The following is a 24,533-nucleotide window of genomic DNA, read 5'->3' on the forward strand; positions in this document are numbered from 1 at the left end:
TGGTGTGCTCTCTGCTCCCGTTACAGAGTAATGGGAAGTAAGCCTTCTCAGACTGAACTCCTGCAGGGCAGTGCTCTCTGACTTCCAGCCCTGGAATCCTCAGCCCCTGCTGTTGGATGAGGGATGACTGTAGAGAACTGGAGCAACAGGTCACAGGCGCCAGAATACTTCTTCCCCAAAGCCATGTTCCCTGCCCTGTCTGCCATGAGGAGGTAAAACCCTCGTTGCAGACTGGGCCTTTCTTGGCCCGCACTGGGGAGAAAGGTCGGCTAAAGAATCTGGACAGACAGGCCTCACTGGGGGTCCTACCCAGTCTACTAGCCTTAGACCATACCTTTTCAATCACACTGCAACACTGTGCCTACGCTTCCTTCAAGCCCATGCAGTAAAATTTCCAGGAGGAACAGTCTGAATGAGCTTCCAGGAAGATCAACTCCTGGAGTTTCTTGGAGGATGGCACTTCCCAAAAGGACGCCATAGCTACCGCCTGTTTCTCTGAGTTTCGGGAATGACTCAAGCCCATTAATCAAACCTGCAGAGAGGATTGTGGGAACCCTGGTTTACAGCTGCTGTCAAGAGGCAGACGCACTGGTGTCTGCAGGGAGGAGTCTTGTGGATAAGCCCTCAGCCTAGGGACATGCTGCTACCTCCCCATGGATATCCAGCTAGACAGTGTCAAAACTGAACTGGATCCAAACACTTCAGAGAGGTCCGCTGCTGCAGAACTGATTGCTTACCTGCTTGGTTTGTGGTAAAGAACCTCACACTGGAAAAAATGTCTACGTTGTGAGAACAGAGGAGAAACTGAGTTTGAAAATGAATGGTTTTTTTCCCAACAAAGGAGTGGGGTGAGCTCATTTTTATGTTTAGCCTTCTAGCTCAAAGCACACATCAGAAGCCCCATAATAAGAGGTAGTGATAGTACGCAGCTAATACCACAAACACCATTCTCATAAGCGAGGAGACATTCCTCAGGAAGTCAGAGCTGCCGTGTGCACACACACACTGCTCCTTTTAGAGAGTGCGGACTTGGAGGTGGAGGGTAGGGAAGGTGACTATCAGATCTGTTGGTTTCTACTTTTCATAGCAGTTACTGTGATAAAACACTGAACAACAACAACAACAACAACAAAAAAAACAACTTGGAGGAAGAAAGGGTAGTTCGGCTTACATATTACAGTAAGCCACTGAGGAATGCCTAAGCAGAAACCAGAGCAGAGACCAAAGAGGAGTGTTCCTTACTGGCTTGCTCTGTGGCTTGTTAGGCTAACCTTTTTTATCCAGCCTAGGCTTGCACTTGCCTAGGGATGGTACCTCCCACATCAATTATCGATCAAGGAAACGCCCCACAGACATGCCTGCAGGACAATCCAGTGTGGCAATTTGTTGGTTGAGGCTCCCTCTTCCCAGGTGTGTCAAACTGACAACCAAGATCAGCCATCAGGCTGCTGTACCAGGGAAAGTCTGCTTGACGCTTCAGCACTTGATGGCTGCTTTCATTCTTCCTTTAATGGCTTCGGACTGAACAACAGCAGGTCCACAGCAAGCTCTACCAGGTCCCCTACCCCCAAGGTAAGGCACTTACCTTCATCTGCTTGCCACCATCCCTGGAGCTGGAAAACAGACTTTCCCACTTCCTGTCAAAAGCCATTCACCTGTGGCAGGTTTTCCTGTCACATTGTTTCACTCTTGAAGTGAAGATACTCTAAAGATGAGTATCTAAGGTGAAGAGGCCAAGAGGCTTGGGCCACTACACGGTGGCCACACCACACCTGATTACTAACAAAAACTGAATGCCAGGAAATCCTGAGTGTGGTCCAGGGCGTGGGAGTCGGGGAGGGCACATCAGTGGCAGACTACAGTGGGCACCAGCATACTGTTCTCCCGAGTGCTGCCTGTCACCAGTGGAACTGTGTTGGCTTAAGGAACGCCGCAATGGCTCTCTGGCTGCTCCTGCTCACCACGGAAGAAGCTCCTCCACATGCTCCCATCACCACCATGTTTACCAAGTACTTGGGCCAAATCACCATGGACTGATCCTCTCAAAATAAATCTTTCCTACCTCAAGTTGTTTCTAGAGTGAAAGTGGCCACAGTAGCACAAAAGAACCTAATGTGGCAACTTCTTAAAAACAACAACAACAACAACAACAACTATCCTTTGGGAGTGAGGCATCAGTGGGGTGTCAGTGGGATGGCTTATCTGACAAAGCCACCTTTGGCCAAACCTGAGGACCTAAGTTTGATCCTGGGAACCCACATCGTTGCAGATGAGTTCAAAAACAATTATCAAAGTTGTCCTCTGGCCTCAATGTGCACCTCAGTATGTGTGCGTCTGTGCACATGCACATATACCAGGATAAATAAATGCTATAATTTTAAATAAGTTCTTTGGATTCTGGCTTTTGAAAAAGATTTTATTTGTTTATATATGAGTGTTTTGCTTGCATACACAAATGTGCACTGTGTGCATGCCTGGTGCCTTCAGAGGCCAGAATAGGATGTCAGTTCCCCAGGAACTGGGATTACAGGTGGTTGTGCACGACCACGTGGGTGCTAGAACTGGACCCAAAAGAGATAGCTGAGCTATCCTTCCAGCCTGTTTGTTGGTTTGGTTCCCCCCCACCTCCTTGTTTGGTTTTGATTTTAGCTTTTTGAGACAAGGTCTTGTTCCTTAGCCCTGGCTAACCTAGAAATGACTATGTAGAGCCTCAGACTTGCAGCAATCCTTCTGCATCTGCCTCTTACACAGTGGGATTACGTGCATGTGCCACCATACCTGGCCCAAATATAGTATTTTGGCTTTGGAGTTTTAAAAAAAATAAATAAATACAGCAACTCTTCAAGAGGCCTGTCCATAAATAAGCAGCAGCTTCTTCCAGAGAAGGATAAAATGTACTACACAATCATGTTACAATTCTAGAAGCTTCTATGAAGAAACCTAGGCCAAACTAGAGGACAGATGATCTTCTACTAAAGTTATCCACCAAAAGCCCCAAGCAAAAGATCAAATGGGCTTGAGGTGGGGGGGCAGGGGGAGCTCAGTTGGCAACCTGCCTGTTGTGCAAACATGGGGGCCTGAATTTAGATGCCAGCACCTGCTGGAAAGCCTGGCACAGTGCTGTGCATCTGTAACCCTAGACCTGTTGGAAGAAGGGGCTGGCAGCTTCCCCCCAGCTTGCCAACCAGCAGTCTAGCCAATCAGTGTGACATCCACGTTCAGGGAAAGATCCTGACTCCTAACCACCACAGTAGGTAAAGGTAGGATCAGCAATGACAGGTAGTAGGCATGGTGGAGTTGTCTTGTAATCCAGGCACCCTAGAGGCTGAGGCTGGAGGAACATGAGTTCAAGACCAACCTAGGCTACGTAGAACACTGCAGCTATAGAAACAAAGGTAGGGAAGGGAGGGAGAAGGTAAGCCCCAAGCGAAGAACCTTCTCGAAGAGAGGACAACACTGTGCGAAGGACTGAGATACGCTCTCTGTAACAGAATGAGGGAAGTGAGACAGCTATGCGAGTGAAGGAGGCTGGGCTTGACTCTAAGAGTCACCTGATTGTTCTGAGTCCGTCAGTGCCCCCAAAGAAGCGAGAACAACTTACACGTACATAGACTAACAGCCTGTAGTCTAGCATTTGAGCCAGGGAAGCAGGAGGATCAGGAGTTGAACACCATTCTTAGCTACCTAGTGGGTTCAAGGCCAGCCTGGGCTACAAAGATCCCGTCACAGAACAAAAGTCACAGTCTTCAACATGTACAGAATGGGGGCTAGGGAATAGGCAGAGGGAACATCTTCCATACCCACAAGGCTACAAACTAGCAGAGGCACGATAGAGAAATCAAAAGATGTACCAGATCTTGCCTTATGCAGGACAGAACCAGCTGGCGCTATAGCCACCTGGTTCCTGTCCCACACGATGAATATAGATGCTGCTCTGTCAAACATGGAGTCAAACTGGATCAATGAATCGATTTTTGATTCTGTCATTTTTTTAAAAAAAGCCTTTGTTTGTATGTTTTTTAATATTTGCATGTATATCTGGTGCATCATACACACACAGTGCCCTCAGAGACCAGAAGAGGGCATTGGATCCCCAAAGCCTGGAGTTAACAGGTAGTTTTGAGGCACCACGTAGGTGTCAGGAATTGAACCCAGGTCCTCTGTAAGAGCACCCAACACGCTTAACCACCGAACCAAAGGACCACACAGAAACCAGAAATGGAAAACTGCTAAAGGAAAACATTTGAGGACATAGGTACAGGCTAGAAATTTGTGAATGGGACCTCAACAGCACAGGAAAGAACCCCCCAGAGTGACCAACAGAATTACACTAAATTAAAAAGCTTCAGCAGGCAAAGGAAGTAACCAATGGCATGAACAGCCAAGACAGCCCACAGAATGGGAGAAAATCTTCATCAGCTACACTTTACATGGGGGGTGGTGTTAATATTTAGACTATATAATTAACTTCTAAAAATTAATCCCCAAAAAACAGAAGCACTAGTCAATAAATGCAACTGAGCTGAACAGTTTGATAAAGAATACAAGTGACACTTCCATGAGTTTTGCTATCTGAAGTCCTTGTGCTAACTTTAATTTTACAACTTTTAAAGATATTTTTGTTTTTTAAAATTAGCTTATAAAAGTAACAGGTTTCCACAATGTCCATAATACTGCATTTGGGAGGTTTCCCCACTCTTCCTTCCCCTTTCCCTGTTGTGCCTCTCACTCACAGACCCCCCGCTTCCACTTTTTTCTGTAGTCTTCCTCATATCCTCACAAATGTTTCAAAATCCAAGTATGTACATACATATAAATTTTTTTTAAAAAAAAAACAGGCTTAGAGCATATTAATAGGCACATAGAAAGAAGTAAAACACTATGTTCATATTGAGAGGGGTCAGGTACCCCTCTGAAGTAATCAGCAAAGACAATCATAGGTGGCAGTTGACCTGGGTTTGGAAAAACAATTTTTAACAAAATTATTGGGGATGGGGTGGGACAGAAAAAGAAAGGTTTCAAGGAGTTAAAGATGAATTCTGGTATTCTGGCAAATGTTAGCTAATATCTCTCTGATTACTCTAATTTCTGTAGAAGAATGTTAACTCAGAACATGGCTGTTCAGGCAAGAGATCACATCCAAAGACCTAGGTCTGTGTGATCTGGTTGGGATAAAAGCATGCCTTTAATCCAGAAGACAGAGGCAAGGGGATCTGAGTTCAAGGGCAGCCTGGTATAGAGCAAAAATCAGGTAAAGAAAAGCTTAGGGGGCTGGAGAGATGACTCAGCAGTTAAGAGCACTGTCTGATCTTCCAGGGGTCCTGAGTTCAATTCCCAGCAACCACATGGTGGCTCACAACCATCTATAATGAGATCTGGTGCCTTCTTCTGATGTGCAGGTGTATATGGAGGCAGAACACTGTGTATGTAATATATAAATATATTTTTAAAAAGGAAAAGGAAAAGCTTAGATCCAGGTGTGGTGGTACATTGCCTTTAATCTCACACGAAGGTGAAGTTAGTAGAAGGAAGCACCCCTGTTCGAAAGTGGTGTTTAATTTGAGTGCCAGAAAAGGTGACGAATCAGAGATTTGACAGAATAAGATATGGCCAACTCTCGTGAGAAAGGAGAGGAAAGGGAAGCTACTTAAGAGGCAGTTTTACAGAGAGAGGAGGCAGGTTTTATCAGGACAGTAATAGATGGGTTGCAGACAGAGAATTCAGGTGAAGACAGAATGAGCCAGAAAATGAGAAGAAACCAGAAGATTTGAGCAGATTGCTGAGTTAGTTTGAGGCCAAGCAGAGCAATTCCAGGCCAAGAGAGAAGCCAGAATAAGTAAGTCAACTGGGAGAAGAGTTTGAGCTAGAACAGCTGAGTTGAACTTGCCAGCCCAGAGCTCAAAAAGAAGAGGCCAGGCCAAGCTTATTAAGCAGTAAGTCTCAGAGGCCTAGGTTAGATTGTATGGATGCTAGAAGCTTCCAGGACTAGGTCCACATTAGCAGAAGGAGGCAGTGAGCCTCCCAGACAACAATTGACACAAGAGAATAAAAGTTACTTTTACAAACTTCACTCATTATTACTTGGGAGTATTCATCATCACCCCAGAACAATTCGAGTGAAACCAAATATATTTGTTCTATTTTAAAAACCGTTTCACCTCCTAAGTTCCTATTTCTATTATGATATTATTCTCCCATGCTACTCGGGCTCAAAAATCTGCTGCTACTTTAAATATTACTACTTGGTTTTATTATCTCTCATTTTTATAACTCACTCTTCCTCATTTCCATTCTGTCCAGTTTTCCCTGAAGAGGCACCCACACATCCATCCATCTGTCCCAAAGAGGCAGCAATAGCTGTAAATAATGCTAAACTCTGAGGCAAAGCTCAGCCTTAAAATGGACCAAGCTTTCAAACCACACAGGACCAGAAGAATCCCAGCCATGAGCCATGAGAATTTATGCCACTCAGAGCCAAAAGCAGTAAGTGAACAGCCTCCCATTCCTGAGGGCAGAGGAGGGGTGTGTGTGTGTGTGTGTGTGTGTGTGTGTGAGAGAGAGAGAGAGAGAGAGAGAGAGAGAGAGAGCGCGCATATGCAAATCTACTTTCCCAAATGTTTAGCTCATAGTTAACCAAGGCCCCACATCCAAGATTGTTTTGTTTATTTTAGGGATTCAGTGTAGCTAGGCTGTCCTAGAACTCATGTGTCCTAGGCTGGCCTTGAACTCTCCTTCCTTTCTGCCTTAGCTTTCCAAATGTTGCGATTACCTGCTCCAGGTATATTTTTAAAGATTTATTTATTTATTTATTTATTTATTTATTATGTATACAATGATCTGCCTACACGTATGCCTGAAGGCCAGAAGAAGACATCAGATCTCACTATAGATGGTTATGAGCCCCCATGTGGTTGCAGGGAATTGAACTCAGGACCTCTGGCAGAGCAGCCAATGCTCTTAACCTCTGAGTCATCTACCCAGCCTAGATCCAGGTATTTTTTAAATAGGCAAAACCAATTTTTTTTCTTCATAGATAGCTGTACACTCCTCACTAATATTATCTCTGGGACAAAGCTCTGAAGGCAAATAGTAAGGGGGCTGGAGATGTGGTTCAGTGGCTAAGAACACTGGATGCTCTCCCAGAGCACCCAGGTTTGATTCCCAGTACCCACACAGCAGCTCACAACCATCTGTTACTTCAGTCCCAGGAGATCCAATGCCCTCTTCTGCCCTCCATGGACACGGCATGCACAAACATTGAAACACTTATACACATACAAGGAAAGAAAATGGTGAGCTTGGAAACTCAGCACCCTGCACATAAAAGTTTCTAAAATAATCAGAGGCTAGGATATAGCTAGGTGGTGTTTATGTGTGAGGCCCAGGGGTCAAGCTGCCCCTGGCACCCCAATTAAAGCTTAAGGATACATCAGGACAGTATGTCACCCACAGTGAAATCACCTACTATAGTCCAGTGAGTTTGATGAGTGCTAACCTTCACACTATTTGTCCAGAAGTCTCCAATCAGCATTCATTATGGTCTGTAGCTCCTTCCTGTGAGTTCAAACATGTCCTCCTGGAGACTAGGGAAGCTTACCCCTCAGGAATACCTCCAGAAGGGTCTGGAGGGCTCTAGAAGGTCAGAAATCTTAGAAGGCCCCCGAGGCCACTGCCTAAGGTCATGTAAGCAGCTAGCAAGTGCTGGGGAAAGGGCTCCTGTGGAGCAGCCTGTGAGTTGGAGACAGTTTTCTGGCATCTGGTGATGCAGCTGCCCTGAATGATTCATGCTTCTGTGAGTAACACCAGGAAACTCACTGGTTGACCTCGCGGAGCTAGGGTGAAATCATTTCTTTGGTCTGTCCTTGACACCTTATCTGGACTGGACAGCTATTTACTCACAGCTCCTCAGGAAAGGCCGGCAACATGCTAGTTTAGCATACAAGGTCAGTCAAGTCAATCTCGCTCTACTTCACATTGCTAGTATATACTAAATACAGTATTAACTTAAGGGTCCCGGCTGCAAACCTGGGGTCCAGTAAAGTGTCTCAGTGAGTAAAGGCACTGAGATCAAACTGATGATCTGAGTTGGATTCCCAGAAGTCACGTGGTGGAAGGCCTCCTAAAAGTTGGCCCATTAGTCTCTGTATTTGCACCATGGCGTGCATGCACCAACACACATGCAGGCCCCAGTCATGACTAAATATATTTAAAATACAGCACAAAGCTTAGTGCGGCCATGCCTGCCTATAATCCCAGCACTCAGGACGTGTGGGGCAGGAGCACAAGCAGCCAAGCCAGCCGCACTTGAAGGGAAGAGGGCTTTGCAAAGGAAGACACAATGAACAAACACGGAACATGAACGTGCACCAACTGGAGCTAGAGAGCACTGTAACAGCGGAGTAAGCACCGGCCAGATACATCCCTTCATGACGCACTCTCCAAACCAGCCACGCAGTGAGAACGGGACGTCTCACACTGCTGTATAAGGCTTCGGGAAATATCTCTTTATAGCTTCACATCCAACTGCTTCCTCCTTGTTATTTTCAGTTATTACTGCTTAAGTTATTCAAGTCAAAGAACAACATGGGATCTGGAAAGATGGCTAGGTCAGCAAAACATGAGGACCTGAGCCCAGATTCCCCAATACCCATATGAAAGCCGGGAGCTACAGCATGTGGGTCTGTGACTCCAGAAGCAGACTGAGCTCCAGACTCAGTGAGAGAGCAACCGAGGAAAACACCCATCCTCTACCTCAATGTTGCATGCACACATATACACATACACACACATTGTACACACACACATTACATTTAGACAGCACTGTCAAAGTGAACAGCAAGTCTTATAAAGATGTAACATTGAGCTGCACAAGTAATCAGCAACTACCGAGTGAGCTAGTATCCAAATTCACCATCACCCCACCCAGAGTTTCTTTTTTGTTTGTTTGTTTTTTGGTTAGTTAGTTAGTTTGTTTGTTTTTGAGACAGGGTTTCTCTGTGTAGTCAGTCTTGGCTGTCCTGGACTCACTTTGTAGACCAGGCTGGCCTCAAACTCACAGCCACCCGCCTGCCTCTGCCTCCCGAGTGCTGGGATTAAAGGCGTGGGCCACCACTGTCCAGCCACCCAGAGTTTCTTTACTGTGATCTCCACAAGGCAGCCTCTAGCATGTCCACTGGTAAGAGCATCAACAGGTGGAAACTCTTAGGTTGGCATAAACTATCCTAAAATTTCACTTGACCGTATGCACAAGGACTCTTTAAGAATGAGTTTCATTGGCGTCTGGCTCCCGCTCTCACAGCCACTGCAGTACAGAGCTCCACAGAGACAGCGCCGGGGCAAGCGCGAGCTGGGCAACTCCGAGCCTCGAGGACAAAAATCAACTAAACACGGGCGAAGGAGCTCCTAAGAAGCCAAGAGGCAAACCATCTTCATATGCATTCTTTGTGCAAGTCTGCTGGGAAGAGGACAAGAAGAAGCACCCGGATGCTTCTGTCAACTTCTCAAGAGTTCTCCAAGAAGTGCTCAGAGAGGTGGAAGACCATGTCTGCTAAAGAAAAAAGGAAACTTGAAGACACAGCAAAGGCTGACAAGGCTCGTTATGAAAGAGAAATGAAAACCTACATCCCCCCAAAGGGGAGACCAAAAAGAAGTTCAAGGACCCCAATACACCCAAGAGGCCTCCTTCGGCCTTCTTCTTGTTCTGTTCTGAGTACTGCCTCAGAATCAAGGGAGAGCACCCTAGCTTATCCATTGGTGGCATTACAAAGACACTAGGAGAGATGTGGAACAACAGCACTGAGGATGACAAGCGGCCCTGTGAGAAGAAGGCTGCTACGCTGAAGGAGAAGTGCGAAAAGATACTGCTGCCTACAGAGCTGAAGGAAAGCCTGATGCAGCGGAAAAGGGCGTGGTCAAGGCTGAAAAGAAGGAAGAGGAAGATGAGGAGGAGGAGGAAGAAGAAGATGACGATGATTAATACGTTGGTTCTAGCGCACTTTTTTTTCCTTGTCTATAAACCATTTAATCCCCCTGTACACAACTCACTCCTTTTAAAGAAAAAAAATGAAATGTAAGGCTGTGTAAGATTTGTTTTTAAACTGTACAGTGTCTTTTTTTGTATAGTTAACACACTACCGAATGTGTCTTTAGGTAGCCCTGTCCTGGTGGTATTTTCAATGGCCACTGACCTTGCCTGGTACAGTATGGGGGGCTGTAAATTGGCATGGAAATTTAAAGCAGGTTCTTGTTGGTTCACAGCACAAATTAGCTATATATGGGGACAGTAGGTTTGGTTTTGTTTTTCTTTTTTTGTTTTTTTCCTGTTTGTTTGTTTTTGTTTTTTTTCCATCTTCAGTTGTCTGTGATGCAGCTTATACGAAGATAATTGTTGTTCGATTAGCTGAATACCACTCTGTAATTGAAAAAAAATGCAGCTGTTTTGTTGACATTCTGAATGCTAAGTAAATACAATTTTTTTTATTTAAAAAAAAAAAAAGAATGAAGCCGGGCGTGGTGGTGCACGCCTTTAATCCCAGCACTAGCACTCGGGAGGCAGAGGCGGGTGGGTCACTGTAAGTTCAAGGCCAACCTGGTCTACAAAGCAAGTCTAGGACAGTCAAGGCTACACAGAGAAGCTCTGTCTCGAAAAAAACAAAGAATGAGTTCCATCATTCCAATCTAAAGAAACCCCTCATGGTTAAAATGGTTGGCTGTGCACTCAAATGATTTGGGGATGAGAGCCTCATCCCAGACCCGAAGTCAGGGTCTCTGAGAGAGTAATCTGGGATTGCCAGCTGACTTCAATGTCCAGCAGCCCAGAGAACAACTAAGTTAAGGGTATACACACATTTATTCAGAGGAAATCAAGATATTTATTGGTGGCTCAGTGGGTAAGAGAATTTGCTCTCAAGTATCAGGACATGAATTTGGTGCCAAGCACATACATACAAGAGCCAGGCATGGCTGAATGTGCTTTTGACCCCAGTGTTGTGGGTTGGAGAGACAGGAGGAAGCTGGGGCTTGCTGGCTGTCAGTCTAGCCAAAATGGCAAGTTCCAGGTTCAACGCGAGATCCTGGCTGAAAGGAATTAGGAAAGCAATAGGGCAGAGCACTGGCTAGGCTCCTCTGTCCATGTGTAAGCATCGATACGCATATGGACGAACACATACACATATGAAAGACAGTTAGAAAATCTGCAACTCTCACTGCCTGCCATGAAATAAGGCTATTTTTCTCGTATTTACATAGAATATTTCTGGAAGGGTACAGAAGAAATAGAATAATAGCAGCCACTGAAGAAAGAAATTTATAAATGTGAAGTAAGACTTGCACATCAATCTGTCTTGGATAAGTTTGTTTGGTTTTTACTGGGTACATTTAAAAATTAATTACCTTGGGCATGATGCCCTAAATTCAAGCCCTTGAACCCATATACAGGGAACCAACTCCACAAAGTTGTCCTCTGACCTCCACACACATACTCTGGAACATACATACATACATACATACATACATACATACATACATACATAAAAGTGTTTTTAAGATATTAATAATCTGTGGCTCAGGATGTAACTTAGTTGTATAACACTTGACTAGCATTTGACCCAACTCTGCAAAAAGAAAGTTAATAATCTTAAACCAAAAAAAAAAAATCCATATAAACACTTGTTCAGCAACACACACGATAAGCAACATGGGGGGCGGAGAGAGCACATTCTGTAAAAAGAGTCAGATGTCAATGCTCCACAAAATCCCGAACACGTAGAAGAGGCTGGCTACCAGCGGTCCGTCTTTGCATGCTGATGCCAGTAGCTCCTGCCATCTCCTTCTACCCTAGCAACTAACTTACTCAATGGACCATTCTAAAGCAAACAGCCATTGCCTGATAAGCTTAGGGAAAATGTGTGCTCGTAGTTCATTTCCATGATCACTACTGGCCACCATAAATGACACGCTAGCCTGCAATGTACTCCTCCTGTTAATACATTTTCAAAATAGTCTTCAACTGGAAAATCCTACACGGAAAGTATTGATGGTTCTATCTTTTTCTAAAGCCCTTATTACGTTCTACATACAAATAAAATGCTTGCCTGCAAGCTCTGGAATACCAATACAGATTTCATAACTAGGTGGGCTATATCTTAAGTGAGAGATCTAATTTCTCTTACTACAAATTAATTCAATTGACTACATTTTTGTTATTATCAAAATGTAGGAATGCCAGAGTTTCGTACATACTATTTAAGTTAAATACATTAGTAGTAGGCCGCTTATGACATGACATAGCTGGAATTTTCTGACCGGGTCTGATATATTTATTATTCAAACAAAACTTTTGCTTTTGTTTTTGGGGGTAGACAATCCGTCCTTTTGAACACTTACTCTTATCATTTTTGTAGCCAGAAAAATAAATCACTAGTATTAATGAAAAAAAAGAAAGCATATTTTTCCCATAATAAGACTACCTTTTTTTTCTTTTTTTCTTTTCTTTTCTTTTTTTTTTTTTTTCTTTTTTGGCTCCTTATGTAGACCCGGTTGGCCTGGAACTTGCTATGTAATGCATCTTGGCATCACCCTATCACAGTTCAGGTGAGTACCATGACAAACATCTGTTTTTTAACATTTTTAAATTTTTATTTGTGTATATCTGTGTGTGTGTGTGTGTGTGCGTGAATGTGTGTGTGTGTGTGAGTGTGTAGGTCAGAGAACAACTTCTGAGAGTCGGTTTTCTCCTTCCAAGGACAGAACTCAGACAGGCTTGGTGGTAAATGCCTTGGTCTCCTTGGCAATCCTGCCGGCTGGAGATGTCTTTTACTAATGTTATGATACATGCCAGTAGAACTAAGAAAGGTAAGCCCCACCCCCAAATTAACATGTCAAGAAATAAGATTCTAGGGTGGGAATGTGACACAGTGGTAGAGTATAAGCCTAGCATTTCTGAGGCCCTGGGCCCTGGCACATCCCTTGTGCCACCAAAACAAGAAACAAAGTCCAGTTCTGGTATGCGGCTGAGCTTTTGACTCGGGAGTGTCCATTTTCAGAACCCATCAGAGCATTTGTTCACTCCCTGACCAAGTGTTTATTTTCTGAGAACTTCCTGCCACCCACTGTATTAAGGCCTCAATAGAGTAGCAGGGCAAGGATGTAGAAATCTGTTGCTTTGGCCTTATCTGCACAACCCCATTCTCCTGTTTCATGCAATTACTTTCAAATGAAGCATAAATTAGCTGATATATCAAATTTAAAAGAGACCCTTGTTACTACTCAATCATATAAAATAATGAGCATATATAGTTAATTCAGGCCTAAATGATAACAAATATGCTTGTTTTGCCTTATATCCCCAAATATTTTATTGCACAATAGAAAAAGAAAATACCCAACTTTCTGGGCACATCAGGGAGACAGCTGGCATCTAAGTGTTAAAGACTAAAGTGACTAGTGATTTTGTTGTGTTTTCTTCACACATCCTAAATCAACACTGTTCCATTTCTTGAGGAATGTATAGGTTAACATCTAACCTATCTCCAACCTGTGAAAAAGTAATAGTTGTCATGACAACAGGCAACTAAGTCTACCAAAATCAGGCCAATGTCCCAGCAGGTGTACGGGCTCCCCCTGGACTTGGGAGGATGTTTCTACAGCTCTAATGGCTGCAGCCTCTATGATACCTAGTAAAGGGATTTTATTTTCTATTAGGTATCAGTAGATTAAAAAGCAGCAATGAACTTGGCCACCATGCCTGTAATCCCAGCACTCAGAGAGGCAGAGGCAGGCGGACCTCTGTGAGTTTGAGGCCAGCCTAGTCTACAAAGCAAGTCCAGGACAGCTAAGGCTAAACAGAGAAACTATTTTCAAAAACAAACAAACGAACAAAGCAGCAATGACCACTAATTTAAAGATTTATCAAGTAAAGATATGCTCTTATTTATGATTTTTAAAAATTCAGAGCTGGAAAGATGGCTCAGTGGTTAAGAGCACTTGCTGTTCTTGCAAAAAGACCTAGGTTCAGTTCAACCAATCCACATGATGGCTCGAAATATTCTGTACCTCCTGTTCCAAAAGACTGGGACACCCTCTTCTGGCCTCTGTGAGCACCAGGCATGCACATAGAATATATAGATACATGCAGGCAAAACTCTCATACATGTAAGTAAAAATAGAATAAAATAGTATTTTTTTTAATTCTAGGTATGATATATATATATTCACACATACACATATACACACACACACACCTCTCTACAGCTGTATGCTAGGCACAAATTCAGAGCTTAACCTACAAATTAAGCAAATCATGGGTATAGCGTGATGGCACACATCTCTAATCCCAGCCAGTAAGTGGGGCTGAAAGAGGAGGATCAAGAGCTTAAGGCAGAGGGCCAGTAAGAAGGCTCAGGGGCAAAGGTGCTTGTCACCAACCTACAGACACCCAAGTTCCACCACCAGGGCCTGCAGGGTGGAAGGAGAGAACCAACACCCACAGGTTGTCCTCTGACTTCTCACTCCAAGGAAGGGGGCAGGGAGAATGTACAAGAAAAGCTTCTAGGAGGCCCATGCTATACAGAGAGAATTTAAGACCCATCTGGGCAACTTTTTGGTTGGTTGGTTTGTTTTGTTTTTCAAGGCAGGGCTTCTCTGTGTAACAGCTCTGGCTGTCTCAAACGCACTTTGTAGACTAGGCTGGCCTCGAACTCACAGCGATCCACCTGACTCTGCCCCCCACTCCCAGTGCTGGGATTAAAGGCCTGTGCCACCACACCCAGCTCCATCTGGGCAACTTTTTAAAAATTGCTTTTAATTGAAAAGCTAGGGACGGAGTTAAGTGCAAAGAAAAACGAGCCCTAGGTTCAATCCACAGCCACAGCCACAGCCACCCTTTAAAAATAACTAAATATAATCAAAATGAAAGGAATATAGCCTAGAGAAAAATGTGAGGGACTCAGACTGATACTAGTGCTAAAATATTTTTTAGATGTTGTCCATTTTTAAATTTTATATTTTATTTATTTGTATGTGTATGCATGTAGACACACCAGCCATGGAACACATGTGGAGTTCAAAGAACAACCTGCATGAGTCAGTTCTCTCCTTGTACCATGCAGGTCTCAGAGGCTGGAACCAGGTCCTCAAGGCCTGATGACAAGTACCATCACCCACTGAACCAGCTCCCAGGCACCTAATACTAGAATCTTATATAGGAGAAGAGCAACCCAAACGCACAACATTACATTCTCACTGGCTGCATTTTTATTGCACTGGTGTACTGCATTCTTTTGGTAGAAACAGAAAGCACTGTTTAAAGGGTCTGTAGTATGACGTATGAGAAGGCACACTGTCCTCCTCACAAGTCCATACAATGGCAGCTGGGCAGATTCTGCCCGAACAAAGTGGGATGCCAGCCCATCTCCTTCCATCCCCATCCCACCCTCCCATTCCAGCAGAGTTACAAAAAAGTGCCTGTGTGGCCATGGTGAGTCATGGATGTTCCATTTGCAGACGGGGTGGGGTGGAGGAGGGAAACCACTATTACATGCCCAGTGAGCTGGAAAAGTCCATCCTGTTTTTCCTCTTTTATATAATAATCATTTTTACAAACCTGAGATAAAGAGTGCTTGGGAGAGAGGAACTCACCAACTTACTTTTATAGCCAAGAACATGACCTCACAGGCCAAGCCCGAAGATTCAAATTAGGCAAAGCTCCTGTGTAATCACTGTAAATCATGTGTCCCTTTTTGCACAGACAACAAGAAAAACAGTAGCTAGAGAAGCAGCACATATTACCATTCCTTCCTCCTATTCACCTCCCTGCAGCCCAGGCTGACAGCCAAAGCAGTGAAAGAAAGCAAGGAGGCAAGAGGGATACTTTTTTTTTTTCCTTAACAACTTCCTTTGCCAAGAAACAAAGTAGCTTCCTTAAACTGACCTTTAGAAGCAAACCATGAGAAACACAACCTAAACTAGCAACAATAAGAAACAAAAACCTACAACAACAAAACAATGTTCTCCTCGGAGCTATGGGTTCTGCACATGCACAGATACAAATTTCAATTCTACAAACTTCATCAAACAGTAATGTGTAACATGGCAAACTCACGTTGTCAGAACTTATTTACAGCAGCTATGCACAGTACAGCACATGGCACCAGGATACAGTACAAGTGTGAAGCCTGTCTGGTTTACACATCAAATTCCAGCCCAGCCCAGGTTACACACTGACACCCTGCCTTGAAAAACAATAACAAAGAAACATAATTACATAGCTCTGCTTTATAAACAACTAACCTAGCCCAGCCTGGTGTAGTAGCCATGCCTATTAGCCCAGCACTTAGGAGGCTTGGGCAGAAAGACAACAGGTACAAGGCTGGGCTGCATAGATCCTATCTCACAGAAAAAAGAAAAAGATAAACAAACAAAAAAAACCCACTAATCCTATAAGTTCTGAAAAACAAAAGATTCTGTCTCACTCCTCTAAAGACCTCTCTAATGAAACTGAAAACTTACGTTCAGCAATAAAATTATGCTCCAATTCTAGAGCAAGGACATTTCCAGGCTTACAGACCCAGGTGATGCATCAAAATTCACCCTCCTAAGACCTGTGTTGAATTTGGGTTTTATTTAACAAAATAAAAGTCACAGCAAGCACATCATTTTAATAACAGGAACTTTAAGTTATCTTAAAGAACGTAGGGGCCAGCATACCCCAGGCTGGCCTCTTAACTTTCTTTGTAGCCAAGAACTGCCTTAACCTTCAGATCCTTCTGCCTCCACCTCCTGAGCACTGGGATCAGAGCATTATACATATCACCGCACCCACTGGCGGTGCTGAGGTTCGAACCCAGACTTCCCTGAATGCTAGGTAAGTAGTCTACTAACCAGGCCGTATCTCCAGCACCACTAAAAGGTCACTCTTCATAGTAAAAACTTCAAAGTAAGAGAAGGGGGCCATGAAGAAGGGAGGGAGATAAAGAGAACAGCAATAGGGAACTGAATATAACTGCACATTACATACATGTATGAAAATGCCATAAACCCATGATTTTAAGCAAAGCACATTACATACATGTATGAAAACACCAGAATGAAACCCATTGTTTCATATAAGTAACATATGCCAGTGAAATTTTTTAAAATGTGATTAAAAGCCATTGAAGATAGGCTTGTGGTGTGGCACGCCTTTAATCCCAACACTCAGGGAGGCGGACCCAGGTGGGTCGCTGTGAGTTCAAGGCCAGGTCTACAGAGCGAGTCCAGGACAGCCAAGGCTATACAAAGAAACCCTGTCTGGAAAAACCAAAAAAGAAAGAAAAAGAAATACATAATATGCCAGACCCTGTAGCTTCAGAATGCATTGTCTCTGACACATCCATCAAATTCAGGACTGGAAATGGAACAATTTAGCTTTAGATTAAATTCTGCAAAAGCATTTATTTCATCTGTTCCATTAAATAAATGTTTTTGGTAGGGGGAAAAAAAAACCTTGAAAATAATTCAGAAAAAAAGTATTGTGTTCCTAAAAGAATTTCTGAACGTGCAGTCACACGTGTCCAGATCTGAAATCCTGTCTTTAATACTTCTCTGAAATCACAAGATCTGTGTTCCACCACTGACTCCATCAAGGCTAAAATTCAACAACGTGGAAACAAAACTACAACAACAACAACAAACCAAAGAAATGAAGAACCACTTACTTCAATTGCCTGAAGTCTGCACAGGAAGAAAGCGGACTTTGAAAATAGTTCTATTTTTAGTAAAGTTTCACTAGAATAATACTAAACTTTATCACTTAAGTCGCTACTATTTAAAATCATTTTGGATTTCATTTTCTTCTTTCTGACTCACTTTATTTACCTCCTCACCTAAATAAAATCTTTTACATAGGTCTGTATTGTTTTACAGATGACTTAACACTAGACAGGCAGGGAAGTCTCGGTATCCAGCTTCATGTCAACATGTTACAGGAAGTGAGACTACCCTATCTTGTCTTCCAAGGTACACTTTGTTGTTTGTCTGTTTGTTCTGTTGTGTTGTGTTACGGCAAGGTCTCATGTAGCCCAGGCTGGCCTCGGACTCCTTACAAAGCTGAGGCTAGCCTTTGATTATCACTAACCCTATTGCCTCAGCCTCTCAAAGCTATGTAGGATCCAAGGCATGCACCACTGTGCATGGGTCTTCTAAGGGCATTAGGTAGCACAGCTCCCCAATTCTCCTCTGCTAACTAACATCACTAACAACATCTCCGTATGGGACGATATGTCACACACACCAAGGAGCCACATCAAGAGTAAGCCAGCAGACACAAGTTTGCAGGAAGGGGCATCTCTACATAGTCTTATTTTATGGGGCATAAAGATGTGACTGTATCGGACTGAGTAAACCTTCTCACCATGAAAACATAACAGCAAGACTTTGAATCCCTATAACCTATGTAAAAGCCAGCACATAGCACAAAGGTCTATAATCCCACTAGCAGAACCAAAAGAATCCCCGGAAGCTTGCAGTCAACTAGTGGAAAATGCAGAAGAAAGACAACAAAGAGACCCTGTCTTAAGCCAGGTGAAAAGTCAGGACTTGTACCCGAGGCTGTCATCTGACCACAAACATGCTGTGGCACGTTCATGCCCACCTACATACCCCATAACCCGCCCCCAACACACACACACACACGCGCACAGGGGGGGGGGAGTAGTGCTGGGATCAAAACCATGGAATATTCTCTACCCTAAATAGAACAATCCCATTAGAAACAGCCACACCCTGGGAGCTGGGGGCATTAAGAGGAAAGCACAGTCGTGCCCAAGTCACACCTACCACAAGAACAGTGAACAAGCTCTTAATTCTGAACTGAGTATTAAACTGTATCAGATTTGGGCTTATGTATATATTTGTCATTTCTAGAGTATGTCTGTTTACTCATCTTAGTATATAATGTTGTCCTTTACAACCTGAAGTCTAGGGCACATAGCCACGGGTGCCCCAACAGGCTTTGTACAGGTGGAAGGCCAAGCTGTAAACGGGCATTAGCTGCTCTTTGGCAATAAGTGGATTTAATTAAATTTATCCTAGCCCTGTAACAGATTATTTGAATTGTCCTAACAGAACAAATGAGGATTACCACTAACTAGGCCATTTGGCCTTAGGTATTAGGGACCGGAGGAAAGAAGTGAGCTCCCTCTTGTTAGCATTTACATAGCTAATTACCACAGATCTCCCTCTTGGTGGCATTTACTCTGCTAACTACCAAGCAGCTGCAAAGCTTTCATCTACTCCCTGTATCCCACATGATGTTCACTTCATCTAAGCAATACAGAATGAAAGAAAACATCTAGCAGCACATCTTTTTCACCACCCATTAGTGGAAACTGGCACAATATGTAATAAGAGATATTTTTTAAAAACAAAGAAAGAAGCCAGGCAGTGGTGGCACACACCTTTAGTCCCAGCACTTGGGAGGCAGAGGCAGGTGGATCTCTTTGAATTTGAGCCCAGCCTGGTGTACAGTTGAGTTTCAGGGCAGCAGGGACAGGGACACACACACACACACACACTCTCTCTCTCTCTCTCTCTCTCTCTCTCTCTCTCTCTCTCTCTCTCTCTCTCTCACAGTCTCCCCCCCCCTCCTCTCCAGCCCCCTACACGCACACACAGAGAAACCACCCAACCAAGAACCAAGCATGATAGTGCATGCCTGCAACTGAAATACCTTCAACTGTACAGCATGAGGATCAGAAATTCCAGACCAGCCTGGGCTACATGAGACCCTGTCTCAAAAATCCCAAAGGATCAAATCTGAAAACTTCTAGCACATGCAAGGCTCTAGATTCAGTCTGAAGCCCAACAACAACAACAACAACACACAAGCCATGAGCCATGCATACTGTCGCACCATGGTAACATCTGCATTAGGGAAGTGGAGACAGAAGGAGCCTTGGCTACATCAGGCTTTGTCTCAAAACGAACAACAACAGTAACATAAAATAACATTTGAACTAGCCTGCATGAGACCTTGGATTTGGTCCTCAGTAAAAAGGGGGGAAAGATAATATAATTCAAATACAAGCCAGACACAGAAGACACTGGATATACCTTGACCATTAAAAAGTTTTAAGTAGGTGCTAGAGAGAGGGCTCAGTGGTTAAGAGCACCTACTACTCTTGCAGAGGACGCACGTTTGGTTCCTAGCATTCACACGATGGTTCCCAAACACCTGTAACTCCAGCTCCAGGAAATCTAACCTCTGAGAGCTGCTGCTTGCATCTGATGCACATACATAGACCCAGGCACACATGCACATACATACATACATACATACACACATACACACATACAAGTAAATAAGTCCTATGTAGGCATGCTGACCTTAAGTCCATAATTCTATTTCTGAATTATATTCAGTTTTGGCCTGAGGGTTATTCAAATTAGTACTTATCAATTAAGTTAAAAGTGAAAAACATTTGGAAGACCAGTAAACAGAACTTTCTCAATTTTAAGCGGGGTCGACATTTCAGAAGCATTACAATTATATCCTGTTCCTGACTGCTTTGGGTTAAGACTGTAAATGCAGCCACTTTTGATTTCTTTCTGTTTCTACCAATGCCATAAAAAGGGGGACGGGGAAGGGGACATTTTCTCCAGGTCATAAGCACAGTGTATAAGAAGGAATCTTGGCTATGATGATGCTCTATAGGGGATGACTGACAGGTGACGATCTGGAGCCTAGACAACAAACTGTCTCTGACACACAAGAAGGAAACTACAGGATGAGGCGAGGACTGGAAAACCCAGATAAGAAAAGAAGTCGTCAAGCCAGGGACTTGGGAGGCAGAGATAGGTGGATCTCTGTAAGTTTAAGGCCAGCCTGGTCTACAAGGCAAGTTCCAGAACAGCTAAGACTGTTACTCAGCGAAACCCTGTCTCAAAACAAAACAAAAAAGAATAGAGGCCATCCAAGTGCCCAGCATGTTAGTGAGTCTATGACTCCAGCATTTGGTCACATGAGGACTGAGAGAGATCTTGACTTCTAGGCCAGCCTGGGTTGCATAAGCCCGTCTCCAAGAGGGGTGAGAGGCAATCTCAAAATTCCTCAAAAACATCTACCTCAAAAGGCTTATTGAAAAACAAAACCAAACAAACAAAAAACCCTGAGGTGAATAAACCGACAAGAAATACTACATGGAGACGGTCAAGGTGGCTCAGCAGCTAAGGGCATTCGTGGTCTTACACCTGAGTTAGAGACCCATGTGTGTTCTGACACACACGATAGGAGACAATGGAGTTTTGAAAGTTGTCTCGGAACCTCCACATGCATGTTACACCCACATGCACATACATGCACATGAAAGAATACTGCAATACAAATTTTCAAGATTGCATGGCATTTTCTCCCTCATACACCAGTGAGAAGTCACAACAAGGTACTAATGTGTGAAGTGGGAATTAATTTCCTAATATGGTCAAGCCCTAAATATAGCCCCATTTGTTGCTGTTGTTATTGTGGCTCAAAATACACCAAATTTAACCTTACCCATGGAGGGAGTGGTGGTAGACAAGTAGGCAGAGAACTCAAGAAGGTCCATACTGTCTCCACCATCATTAAATTGGTTTTAAAGTCCTGGGTAAGGGTCGCCGAAGATACCTGTATCGCACATGCCCTTTTCTCTCCAGACCTTGCATCTTGATGTAGTCTGGGATTCTAAGAAGAGATTACACATCCTGACTCCAGAGTAATTCTACGAGTCTGAGAAGTTACACAGCAGTCCCAGGCAGCCAGAATTCCCTACCTAAACCATCATTTCAGTTTGCCCAACGGTGAGGACACTGACCAGGATACATGGAATCCTCACACTTTACCTGAAAACATCTCACACACACAAGGGCTGCTCTATTTAATGTCGCATTCTCACACAGTTGGAGCTAGGCATGGCAGCACATGTTATTGTAATTGTACAGTTGAAAGGCAGTAATGAGGAGGATTAGGAGACCAAGGCCAGCCTGGACTACATAAGACTGTTTCGAAATACAAGATAAATTATCTTGTATAGCTATAGTAAAGATTTGTAAGTGTTTTGACTGCATTTTTATGCAATATAGAAGGTGAAATTCAGCCAAATTTTATTTCAAATGTGATGCCTCCTGTTAGTGATCTCGGCACTTGGGAAGCAAACGTGGGAAGATTGCCAAGAGTTTGAGGCTAGCCTGGACTGGTGAGACCTTTGTCTTTAAAAAAGAAAGAAAATCATCTCAAAGTTTTACTTTAACTTTTAAATACTTACTGTACTGACTTTAGACTTCTTTAACAATAAACTGCTTTTAGACATTCTGGACAAATAGCACCAAAATTTTGGAATTGGTATGGGGTGTTCAATATTTTTAAATGTTGAAAACTTAAATGGCAAATAAGTGACTTTCTCAACATAACTGTTCAAAGAAAGCAAAGGACCCAGGAAAGCATCTTTGGAAACATCACTAAAAGGCATAATAGTATAAGGATGTTAAAGATCAGTTGGGAGTCAATTGCTTATATCAAAATGTAAGACCAGCCACTTATAACTGTGGATCTTAAGCAAGCTTCTTTTTCTTTGTTTTTTGTTTTTTCGAGACAGGGTCTCTCTGTGTTAGCCTTGGCTGTCCTGGATTCACTTTGTAGACCAGGCTGGCCTCGAACTCACAGCGATCCGCCTGCCTCTGCCTCCCCAGTGCTGGGATTAAAGGCGTGCACCACCACGCCCGGCCTTCTTAACACGTGCTAATTCAAAGGTATGAGTTCTGAAGATGAACTATTAAATATCTGCCTAGGCTTTTTTTTTTTTTTTATTAAAACCTAAGACGTTTCGTAAAAGCATTTCCCTCCCTTTCCACTCATCACGCGGCATCAGCCTTCTAACTGATGAGGAAATTACACACTTTTATTCATCCGCTGGCGAGCTTGTCATATACTGCAAGAAAAAAAAAGCTTTTTCTGTGGCTTCACCCTTTCCAACTTCAAAATACTGTCACATACTCAGTAGGTTGGAGCTGCCTGCAAAAATGACAGCTTATAGGCTCTGGAGCAAGGGAAGAAACGCCAGTGACTTTCCCTCCAGAGACCCTGAAAGACACACACGGGAGCATACGGAGAAATTTTGTGAAGCATCTACGGAAAAAGGACAGAGGACGGCATGGGGCTCCCACCCGGAGAGACCTGGAAAGCAGGAAAGGAGGACGGCGCTGGGGTTCCACGCAGAGGGTTGCAGTAAAGAGGGGCACAGGGCGGTTCGCAGCTGTGGGATCTTGAAAGAAGTGGAGACAGGAGTGCCAGCTGGAAGGGCCGGGAAAGGAGGGAGGGAGGAGAATGGTGCTGGAGTCCCACCTGGAGAAACCTGTAGCGAGGTGACGGAAAGGCGTGGGGTTCTACCCAGAAGGACCTGGGCAGAGGGGACAGGGGAAAAGGAGGAGCTGGGAAGAAGGGACGGGTGGCGCGGGGTCCCACCCGGGAGGAGGGGACCTGGCGGCGCGGGGGTCCGGTCTCCCCGCAGCCCGCCTGCGGCCTCCCTCCGGCTTGCACGAGCTCACCTGAAGGCCGGATCCTCCTTGGGTTGCCGGGCCTGAGCGGACGCCGCGACGCCGCCCCTTTTGTTGAAGAGCTTCTGGAGCAGGGTCGGAGCCATGGCGTGCACGCGGCGGCCCGTGCGGCCACGCTCCGGGACCCGACGGGACCCGACGCTCAGCAAGCAGCCCACGGCGGCCGCGGCTTGGCCATGGCGACGGGGGCGCGGCCGCCCGGAGAGGCGAGAGCGCGGGACTGCTGCAGCGGACGGAAGGTGCGGCGCCCGGGCCACCGGCCGGTCATATGACGGAGCCGGCCCGCCCGGCTGACAGCTCGCTCCTGCGGGAGGAGGAGCGCGGAGAGAGAGCTGCACGAGGGAGAGGGAGGAGCACGGAGAGAAGAGGAGGGAGAGCACGAGGGAGGGGGAGGAGCGCTGGGGAGAGCACGAGGGAGGGGGAGGAGCAAGAGGGAAGGGGAGGAGCTTGGGAGATGAGGAGAGGAGCCTGTTGGGAGGAGTGATGGGAGGAGTGCAAGGGAGTAGGAAAGAGGGGCGATGTGGGAGGAGCGCCAAGGAGGCGGGGGGGGGGCATTTAGCGGGCTTGTAGGGGGAGGGAGTTACGACCCCAGGGGGGATGGGGATGGGGAGGAGCTCGGGCGAAGGGGGGGGGGCGGAGCGTGGCGACCCAGCATCGCCATTGGTCTGCTTTGCCCGCCCTTCGCCGACGTCGCTAGGGGCGCGGCCGCAGTTACCACTCGCGGGGCGGTAACTGGCTGGAGAATGGGGCGGGGTGCATGGATCTTCGCACACTTGACCTACTGAGTGCGAGGGCACGAGTCTGGAGGTCTTTGTTCTTTGGAGAAAAAGCCCTTGAACTTGGTCCTCATCTTGTCTGGTCCAGGACTCCTTAGCAGGAAGAGTGTGCTGGAGGAGCAAGTTGGCGCCTGGGGTTGCTGCTTGGAATTCTAGCCCGGAATCACGCTGTGTTCGTGGGCTCTGCAAGCTGCT

At 44.9% G+C, this 24,533-nt stretch overlaps 1 protein-coding gene and 1 pseudogene across 3 annotated transcripts in view; one reads left to right on the forward strand and one right to left on the reverse strand.

The window, feature by feature from the left end:
- FNIP2 (folliculin interacting protein 2) overlaps window positions 1-23,942 on the reverse strand; it is a 109,946-nt gene extending 86,004 nt beyond the window's left edge. Inside the window, exon 1 of one of the 2 annotated variants that reach the window (XM_084769678.1) lies at window positions 23,554-23,942. In XM_084769678.1, coding sequence (XP_084625804.1) covers window positions 23,554-23,648 — 95 coding nt within the window. In that variant the 5' untranslated portion in view covers window positions 23,649-23,942. The remainder of the gene's footprint in view (window positions 1-23,553) is intronic. The other variant, XM_084769682.1, reaches the window with a different exon arrangement.
- LOC311590202 (high mobility group protein B1-like) lies at window positions 9,166-10,058 on the forward strand (annotated as a pseudogene). Its single transcript has 2 exons — window positions 9,166-9,175; window positions 9,268-10,058. The product of its transcript is annotated as a high mobility group protein B1-like (transcript).
- Window positions 23,943-24,533: the final 591 nt, after the last annotated feature.

The sequence above is a fragment of the Acomys minous genome, assembly GCF_964271855.1.
Source record: "Acomys minous genome assembly, chromosome: 19".
NCBI lineage: Eukaryota > Metazoa > Chordata > Mammalia > Rodentia > Muridae > Acomys > Acomys minous.